The sequence below is a fragment of the Orycteropus afer genome, unplaced genomic scaffold, assembly GCF_000298275.1.
Source record: "Orycteropus afer afer isolate SDZICR_OR568_19922 unplaced genomic scaffold, OryAfe1.0 scaffold00441, whole genome shotgun sequence".
In the NCBI taxonomy this organism is placed as follows: Eukaryota; Metazoa; Chordata; class Mammalia; order Tubulidentata; family Orycteropodidae; genus Orycteropus; species Orycteropus afer.
In genome coordinates this window covers 591713-602370 of record NW_006922028.1, presented here as the reverse complement: position 1 = coordinate 602370, position 10658 = coordinate 591713, and the positions used below count along the sequence as shown (strand labels likewise).

The window sequence follows — 10658 nt, the reverse complement described above, 5'->3', positions numbered from 1 at the left end:
GGCACATAACAACAACAACACTCTTCACACAGGATAATCTTTCACTACTAGAAACATCAAGCTGTGTCCCATTCTTGATTAAAGCCCCATTTCAGTTAAAGTAAAGCAATTTGCAATTTAATTATAATAATACAAACTACAATGTAACTAAAGACATCATATGCATTTGTGCTGGATAGAGTAGTCAGTAAATAAAGCTTGCAAAGGGTAAATAAAACCAGGTGAGGGAGTTCATAACCTTGCTGAATAATGACAATCAAAATGGAGATCAGTCATTATCTAGCATATGCCTTGATAATGTGCAATAAAGCACACAACTGAGTTCCACTACCCTATATGACCACCAGACAAGGCTCTGTTCAGAAAAACACACAAAGAGAAACAAGTGATTAAATAGTTTACAGGTATGGTCGCTTTAAAGAAAACCAAAATTCTCATGAGTAGATCAATGAGCAACATCAAGATAAATGGAGAAGAGATTAAAGTTGTCAAGGATTTCATTTTACTTGATCCACAATCAATGCCAATGGAAGCAACAGTTAAGAAATTAAATGATGGATTGCATTTGACAAATCTGTTGCAAAAGACCTCTTTAAAGTGTTTAAGAACAAAGATGCCATTTTGAAGACTATGGTGCACCTGCCCTAAGCCATGGTATTTTCAATCACCTCATATGCATCTGAAAGCTGGACAATGAATAAGGAAGACTGAAGAAGAATCGATGAATTTGAATTGTACCATGGACTGCTAAAAGAATGAACGAACCTGTCTCAAAGGAAGTATTGCTGGAATGCTCCTTGGGAAAGAGAATGCTCAGATTTTGTCTCTCTAATTTGGTTGTGCTGTCATCAGAAGGGACTAAGGCCTGGAGAAGGATATCGTACTTGGCAAAGTAGAGGGTCAACAAAAAAGGGGAAAACCCTCAATGGGACGGACTGACACAGTGGCTGCAAACAAAGGTGGACTCAAGCATGGCAGTCATTGTCAGGACAGCTCAGGACCAGACAGTATTTCATTCTGTTGAACGTAGGGTTGCTATGAGTCAGTACCAACTGGACAGCACCTAACAACAACATGGTTGCTTAACATGAACAAGACTTCCTTCGAAGTAGGACAGTATGTGATTTGGATGCCATGCAAACACCATATTATATAGTACATATGTTTGTATATATCTGATACACATATATGAAAGTAACCCCCTTGCAAGTGCTCCAGCTCTCTGTTAGCACTTGGATGCTCAGGCTCTGCAGACTTGCACCTACAACTGGCTGTCTCTGGGCTCAAAGGTTGTAACTCACACCTTGGCACGAGGACTGCAGACAAGCCACAGGCAATCGCCATGGGAGCTGAGCATGGCTGCCTGGGTCGCAAACTTAATGCCAGCCCTGCCTCCTAGTGCCCTTACAAGCAAACTCCTCCTCCCCTGCTCCATAGACATATATGCGATCAGACTTTGGTGGTCGGACATTGACTAAACATTTTAAGGTGCATACCTGTATAGCTAAAACTAACTCATTTATCAAGACAGACAGAATAATTATTAGGAAAACCCAGACTGTGTGCCCTGTGATAGAAATGAATAATGGGAACATTAAATGCATTATTTTAAATTAGGACACACTTTAGGAAACCCAAAATCTAATAAGTCTACTGTACTTAGGTTTGAATTATACCTAGAAAATGGAAATGGTGAAATGCTTAATTTTACAAGCCACAGAGGTGATTTTTCTTACTCAGATTGGTGAAAAAAATGTATTGCTGATAGTAATAACAAGATCCGACATCAAACTTTGACATTTTCACATTAGAGAAATTGAGTTCTACCAAAATCTAATCTATTAAAAAGGCAATGATTTTCTTTTAGCAAAGATGTTATGTAATGTATGCATCTTCATTCTACAATTGTACTGGCAAAGCAAGTGTATTAGTCTAGTCAGGTACTGTGTATAACACCTAAGTTGTTGTTCAATCAAATTACTTATTGCTATTAAATAAACCTCCTATTAATTTATAACTTAATATGACAGCTCTTCAATAAATAATCTATTATGAATGTAGCAAAAGAGATAATTAAAAATAATCCCCACCTCCCCCCTAGCCCTGAATCAGATTTTGGGCAGAGTTCCTAAGGCAGTGCATGAGTAAATTATTTAGGTCTCTGCATATTCTTAGTCTGCACAAATATTGAAAATGCATTTTGGTTAATTAGTGTTTTGGCTTCAAATACATAGATCCCCCAGTTCAAAATACTACTTGCTTTAAGTCCAACCCAAACCAGAAACCAACTCACTGCCATAGAGTCGATTCTAAGTCATAGCGACCCCATTGGGTTTCCAAGATTGTAAATCTTTATGGAAGAAGATTGTCTCATTTTTCTTCCATGGAGCAGCTGGTGGGTTCAAACCACTGACCCTCTGGTTAGCAGTCAAATGCCTTAACCACTACACCACCTTTAAATCAAACCCAGTGAGCATTTATTCTCTCTCCTTGGCACAGACTAATGTTTGCCAATGACATATGTGAATGTGTTGTTGTTGTTGTTGTTAAGTGCCGTCGAGTCGTTTCCGACTCATAGCGACCCCATGCACAGCAGAACGAAACACTGCCCGATCCCGCACCAGCCCCACAATCCCTGCTATACTCGAGCCCATCATCGCAGCCACTGTATCAATCCATCTCGTTATGTGAATGTATAACATAACATATCAAATATACATTCAGTTTTATCAACCAGGTTGTGAATCCCCTGAGGGCAATGATAGTATCTGTTATCGTCTTGAGTAAAGTGAAGAGAAGCAGAAAATGTTGCAATACACTTAGGACCTGGCATGGAATCTTCATCCAAGCAGGGGTTCAAATAAATGCTTATTTATTTATTTTTTTTGACAAAGAAAAGATAAAGAAACAAATTATCTTTAGCCAATAACCTGAATACCAGAGGAATGGGAGCAGATAATACCAATAATTTCACATTTTTTTTGGCATACAGGAGTTGGCAAAGTGCAGCATCCATAACTATTTTCAAAATTGAGAGAGGAGAGCAAAATTATAATATTACAGCCAGCATAATTTACGCCTCTTCCATCAGAATTCTTGCCAAGAACTTCAAAGCCAGTCAACAGTGAATATGCAGATATTTTCGAAAGTATCCTCAAGGACCCTTTTCCTCTTTACAATCACTCCCTTATTCTGAGAAGCTAATTAAGAAAATATGATTTTGCCATATACACTTTTCCCTTCCCTTTTGACACTTGTGCTGGTGACAGCCTTAAAAAAACTACAGAAGACTCTCCATGCCAGCTGTCCTTAATCCCAGGCCCATACTGTGAAAACAGATTCAGAAGCAACAGCACATATGCACAGTTGACATGAACGGCACATCCTGCAATGTAATTATTCCAGGTAAATATGAAATGTTGTTCTCTTTCCCTACAGGAAATTTCTTCAGATGAGAAATCAGCTTCACAGCTGGATGGAGAGAGGGTTAGATGAGTGCACGTGATTGGGCACAGGGAGAGGAGGAATTTTAGTGGGATGAAATTACAATTAATTTTGCCAATGCTTATGTGTGAATTTGAGTAAATAACTGCTATTTAGTAAATGGGACTGAGAATGAATGGCATAGTCAATAATAATAATAAAAAAATCATGCAGGTTGCCAGGAACAAATTAAAAATATTCTTACTAATTGCCAAATGGTCACCTAATTTCTTCTAGTTTACTCTGAAAACATAAGTAAATATGACACACTATTTTTCACAATGGCAGTTTTCTTTCACATATACAATTTTTATTATCCTTGAAATCAAATATAAAAATCTTAATGTAAAATACTGTAATTACAATATAAGGTCTTATAAAGATTATTAAAGACCCCAATCATGAATTTTTAAGTTTAGATATGAAAGATAAGAAAGGACTAAGTATTTAATAATTTTTAGAAGTATTCTTTTATGTAAAGAAAAGTATATCCACTGTACACTAAAGGCTAGATTTAATTAAGGAGCAATCTACTTGGTAGACATAAACACTAAGTTAAATATATACTTTAAAATAATCTAATTTCTTATGTTTATTTTAAGAGTGTAATTAAAAGATAGGGTTGCTATGAGTTGGAATAGTATAGTACCTAAGGCACTTGACTGCTAACCAGAAGGCTGGCAGTTCAAACCCACCAGCCACTCCTCAGAAGGAAGATGGGGCAATCTACTTCCGTAGTGATACTGCCTCGGAAACCCAAGGAGGGGTCACTATGAGTCAGGTTTGACTTGACGGCACATAACAACAACAACAACAAGAACAACGAGTTGGAACAGACTTGACAGCAATGGATTTGGAATTCAAAGATACCAGCACCTTACTAGGAGCTCTGGTAGCATAGTGGCTAAAGCACTTGACTGCTAACCAGAAGGCTGGCGGTTCAAACCCACCAGTCACTCCTCGGAAGGAAGGTTGGGCAATCCTACTTCCGTAGTGATACTGCCTTGGAAACCCAAGGAGGGGTCGCTATGAGTCGGGGCCGACTCGACGGCACATAACAACAACAACAACAATAGCACCTTACTATAATTTACCTAACTTTCACAAAAATATAGGCCCACACCCCTCTCTAGAAAGCTCAGTAGACTTTTACCCAACACTTCATTGTGTTCCAGGGAAAAGAACAACTAATTCCACAGAATCTTGGGGTAGAAGGTTTGAGGTCTGGAATGTGGCCTTAGGTGTTAGATTTCTAAATATGATCCCTTGTAATATTACTGTTTCAAAATTATGTAAAAATCTATGTACACAGACATACACATTTTATGAGAAGAAAGCCAAGTTTTATCACAATCTCAGAGTGTTCTGGAAACCCCCAAACATGAGGAATATTGAGCAAGCCCGTATTCCAGTTTACAAATAAGCCCACAGATAGATCTAGAGTAGTCATCATAAAAGACCTAGAACCAGGTCTCTTGATATCCAATAAGCTCAGTGCACTATCACATCCATCTCTTTTTTCTCAGATAGTAGGGAAGGAAAACTGTGATAATTTTGCACAGCATTTTTGTGAGATTTTATTACAGGCAAAAGAGTAGTATCTTGGGCAAAATACTACTGACAAATTCAAAGTCTTGGAGGCTAATATGTTGTTGTTGTTGTTACATGCTGTTGAGTCAGACCTGACTCATAGTGACCCCTCCTTGGGCTTCCGAGGCAGTATCACTATGGAAGTAGATTGCCCCATCTTCCTTCCGAGGAGTTAGTTGCTGGTGGGTTTGAACCGCCAGCCCTCTGGTTAGCAGTCCAGTGCCTTAAGCACTACGCTACCAGAGCTCCCGGAGGCTAATATAGAAGGTCTAATCCAGAGCCATTGACTCAATTCTTACTTGCAGCGACCTATACGACAGAGTAGAATCGCCCCATAGGCTTTCCAAGGCTGTAAATCTTTATGAAAGCAGATTGCCTCATCTTTCTCCTGTGGAGTAGGTGGTGAGTTCGAACTGCTGACCTTTTGGTTAGCAGCCCAATGCTTTAACCACAGCACCACCAGAGCTCTTGATAGAAGATCTGCATGAGCTAAATTAAAAAAATGAAATAAAATCCTGAGCCTTCAAACTAATACCAAGCCAATCTCATATCCAATCGTGCCTTATGCCCCTACAGCATATTCTGTGATCTTCAAGATGACAGAGCAAGCCTTAGGACCTCTGAAGGGAAAAACTGGATCCTGAGATAACACATAATACAATGAGCACTAGGTGAATTTAACCTGGCCTAGAAGCATGGGCTAAGGAGCTCTTGTGGTGTAGTACCTAAGGGATTCGACTGCTAACCAGCAGGGTGGTGGTTCAAACCCACCAGCCACTCCACGGAAGGAAGATGGGACAATCTACTTCCCTAAAAATTTACTGACTCGGAAACCCAATAGGGGTTACTGTGAGTCGGAACTGACTCAATAGCAATAAGTTTGAGTTTGGAGAGGCTTGGGCTCTCCATATCTCACTGCCTCCATGCCTGTGCCCTACCTCTAAATACACCCCTCCCCCCCACACACACTACAGACAGGTAAAGAACAGTTCATTTCATGGTCGAGATATATGACATACAAATGAAAATATTTAACTGATTTATTAGCCAAAGAAAAAAGAAAATCATCCAACAATAACTAATTTAATGAGTAAAGTGTTTAGGAGAGAATGTCACTAAACTTACTAAGAAAACATGTGCATCAATCTTGCCAAACCACCCAATACAACCTCTTGGTGCTTTTAAAAAGAAAAAACTGTTTGTTTCTGTACATCAATATACACAAACACCTACGTACAAATTCTAACTCTTGCTATTTATTTACTGTATGACTGTGGTAGTTAAGGTTATGGGTCAACTTGGCCGGGCCTGGTTGAGTGGCTGGGCAGCTGTATGTAGTTATTCCCCGTGGTGAGACAGGTAATCAACTCCACGGTGGAATCTACTGGAGCAGCTGAGTAGCTGCCGTAGGGGTGTGGTCTGCTTCCAGGATATAAGAAGCAGCTTTGAGGAAGGTCTGCAGCTTTTCGCATGCTTGAATCCTGCATGTAGCTGAGTCATTGTTCGGCAGCCTGTCAGGCTGTCTGCTGATCTTGGGACTTTTAATGGACTTGAATCAATGACATGCTGTGTGGGTTGGTAATATTGGGACTGTGCCTTTTTGCTTGTCGACCTTGGGTTTCTCAGCCTCAGTAGCCAGCAGCTGTCTGAGTGAAGAAAGCCTCCAACTTCAGTGGGCCGGGAGCAGGAAGCAGAGCTGAAGCCCAAGGTGGAGGGGCTTGCAGCCAGCCCCTAGAGCCTAGCACTTTGAAATTGGACTTCTAGCCTCCAAAACTTTAAGAGAATAAATTCCTGTTTGTTAAAGCCACCCATTTGTGGTATTTTCTGTTAGAGCAGCATAAGGCAACCCAAACAATGATGTTAGGCAAATTACTTAATCTCTCTGTGACTCAAGTTCTTAATTAATAAAATGGGGGTGGGGTGGGTAACAGTGGTATCTTATTGGTTGTTTTGAGGATTAAACGTGGTAATGAGCCTAGAACAATGCCTCACGTTTTGGTAATAACACATCATTATCATTATGTATGCAATTGACTGGTATGGGGAGAAAGGAATTAAGAAATAAGCTTAAGACAAAATTGTTAATTAACAAATGCTCAAGCTTTCATGAAAACTCAAACTACTCCCTCAAAGAACATGAGGAAGTCTGTTCACCTCAGGTTTTTCTTGGGAGCCCATTTTCACGGACTTAGCATGAAAGGGTTCTTTACCAAAATGGGATAAAGTTAGATTGATTAGTCTGTGTCAATGGAGCGGCTCCTTCTTGCATCTGTGGGCTGAATGCAAAAAAAAAGAAAAAGAAAAACTTCTCCAGTGCTCCAGTCTCAGTTATAGCAACCACCTTGTATGGGGGATCTGATTGGTCCATGTGTTTTGGCCTCTGTAACATCTCTGACAAGTAACTTATCTGAAGTTAAGTGCCTTTAGGAAGTTGTTTCCTGAGAAGTGAAATGTTTTGATGACAACTTAAAAGATAATGTCTGGCTTTATCATGTTATCCCATGACAGGGACCTAGCTGAGACAACAGAACACTGAAAAGCTAATAGCTTTGAACACAAGAACAAGCCCTGAGACTCCCAATGGAGTCAATTAGTTACTGATACCATCTAGTGTCCACTTTCCACACCACAATATCAAATATTTCAACTTAAATATATTGTCAAAAATGAAGAGTTTTACCTTTTCATATTCAGCAATGCCCAAGGTATTCCAGAGGGAGTATGAAATGCAGGTAGCAATTTTACCCCAAGTTCCACTGCTTTCTTTCGAAATATCTGAAAAGTTAAATAGTTAAATAAGCTACTGTTCCAAGCAACATAAAACATTGTAATAGTACCAGTAGTAGAATAGTACTGTTCTACTTTAAAATTCTCTATACACGAAAAAGGAAAAGTTTCTCAAACTAATGGAATTATCTCCTTTTTTGTAAAGTATTTACTGAGTAAAACAAGGATGGTCCAGAAGGCTAGCATATTGCAGGGTATTTATTCTTAATCTTGGTTGTACATAAAAACCATGTGGCAGGGGGAGGCGGGGAATGATTTTAATAATATTGATGTCTGAATCCTACTCCTGAGATTTCTATGATTCAGAACATCATGATCAGAACTTTTGAAAGCTTCCAAGCGATGCCACACAATTCAAATGTTCAAGCCAAGCTGAGAATGGCCAACGTTGGAGAGTAAGTCCTGTACTGAGAATCAGGAGACCGGGCCCTGTCTCAGCTTCAGCACACTTTCTTGATGGGGCAAGGAGAAAGGAGATGTTTTAAAAAGACTTATAATTTTGTGGGAAATCTGTCTTCTCAGGCTCTTTCAGCTTTAACTTTCCCGTTCAGTATAGGTGACAAGGAAAGTACAGAGTTAAATTAGCTATTGATTCTGCCCACATGGAAATCAGGGTTTAGTAGGCAAGATAATACATGCACATACATACCTAGAACACAGATAAAATGGGGGAGACATGAAAAGCTTTATGGTGGAGACAACATTTAGATGAGGACTGTATGTAGCATTTAATTGGGGCTAACTAATAATAATAGGGATTGGCGTGAGAAGCAAAAGCGGAGCAGACATTCCCGAAGGGGTCACTGTAAGTAAGCACAGATGGAGGTAAGTTGGGCCAGTAAAAGAAATGGAATAGGTCTGTTTGCCTGGCAAAATGGGAATAGTGGTAAATAAGCTGGATATCTATATTTATATCTACCTGTATCTATAGCATTGGCCAAAATCATGGAGGGTCACGAATGTAAAAGGTTAAGAATCTTATTCTGTTAAGACTGGAAAATTCTGAAAGTTTTTGAGTTGATGTTGTTATGTGCCATCAAGTCAGACCTGACTCATAGTGACCCCTCCTTGGGTTTCCGAGGCAGTATGACTATGGAAGTCGACTGCCCAACAACCTTCCTTCCGAGGAGTGGCTGGTGGGTTTGAACCTCCAGCTTTCTGGTTAGCAGTCAAGTGCCTTAGGCACTACGCTATCAGAGCTCCCAGATTTTGAGTAGCCAATACATTTGAGCAAGATGTGTGTTAGCAAGATTGATTAGAGGATAGTCAGTCACAATTTTAGGTCACTGAAGAAGGACTGGAGCTTTGTTCCTTGTTTACAGGGCATGACTAAGCATGGCTGGCTGGAAACTTATTATTTCCTTCTGCTTCCTACTTAAACAAGGGAGACATGAGAGGGGCTGGGAGAGAGCTGAAAGGCATGGAGAATGGAAGCAAAGTGTTCTCCTAGCCTAAGGGCAAGCATTTGTTAAAGCTCCATCAAACAAGTCACGTGTGGCTTCTTTGGAGGAAAGTTTCTAAGAACTGCTTCAAGGGCTGAGCCTCTCCACAAAGAGTCTGAGTGCTTGGGCTCCCCAACGAGGATGATCAAGCAATGCCAGTGGTTAGGCTACCTCCCAAACCTTTCTCTTTTGGAAACTAATTCTCATTCAGTAATGAAAGTCAAGAAAAAAATGAGTTTTAACTCAGAAAAGGAGCATGAGAATGCTGACACAACTTGAAGGACGTAATCACTGTTACTAAATTGTACACGTAGAAACTGTTGAAATGGTAAATGTTTTGCTGTATATATTCGCAAAAACAAAATTTAAAAATTTAGGAAAGAAAGTGAGTTTTAATATAAAACTTTGGTTGACAGTCCATTTAGATAAGCTGACTTTTCTTGTATATAAATAAGGACAACCATACATTTACAATATACAGAAAGCAGTAAAACTAGAGGTAACTTTTTTTGGGGGGAGGGTATATCTTAAATTACTCTACAACTCCCTTCAATTTGGACACCTTCCTGTTTCAACAACTAATGGTATATGGATGTAAATGAGAAAGAAAATATATACCAAAGGTATATACCCTTCCTTCCTTTTTTCTGCCTTACTCTCCAGAATTCCAGGTTACTTTCCACCGTAAGGGTGTATCCAACCATTGTCAGGCCACCTGTTGACTTTCTGGTTTCTACCCAGCTTTTTAAGTTGCTAACTCCTTTTCAAGAACCTTACATAACACAGAAGTCAAACGATATAATTAAATGCTGTTGGATTATAACCATATGGTATGGAGTTAAGAGCTCACGCTTGGGAGTCACAATGCTTGTTTTTGAATCCTAGTTTTACTTTTTCAAGTTGGGTAATCTTGGGGAAGTTGCTTAATGTCTCTGTGCCTAAGCTTCCTCATCTATAAAATGAAGAAAAGAATAGTAGGGCTTACTTTTTAAAGGTTGTGGAGAGAAATAAATAAGTTGCTTTATTTAAAGAGTTTAGGACACACAATCTCGATTCAAAAATGGCAGTTGTCGTTTTTATAATGGTGATGCTAACAGGGATTTATTTTACCAAGAACTTTGTTATTTACTGCCTGAAATTCTTTCTTGTTTTGGGTTTTATCCAACTGCTGTTTTGGTGCCTTCTACTCAGATTTGTTCTCTCTTTCTCACTCTCTGTCTCTCATTTCTCTTACCCACCCCAAAACAAACAGAGCAAAGCAAACCTATACACACACAGAACAAAAATAATAAGGCGGTTGCTGTTGAGTTGATTCTGACTCATGGCAACCCCATGTGTGAAACAATAGAAATGCTC

At 39.4% G+C, this 10658-nt stretch overlaps 1 protein-coding gene across 1 annotated transcript in view; it reads right to left on the bottom strand.

The window, feature by feature from the left end:
* The window catches only part of MAN1A1 (mannosidase alpha class 1A member 1), a 229739-nt gene that overhangs the window by 81123 nt on the left and 137958 nt on the right, over positions 1–10658 (bottom strand). The window contains exon 7 of the mRNA XM_042782736.1: positions 7754–7848. Coding sequence (XP_042638670.1) covers positions 7754–7848 — 95 coding nt within the window. The remainder of the gene's footprint in view (positions 1–7753; positions 7849–10658) is intronic.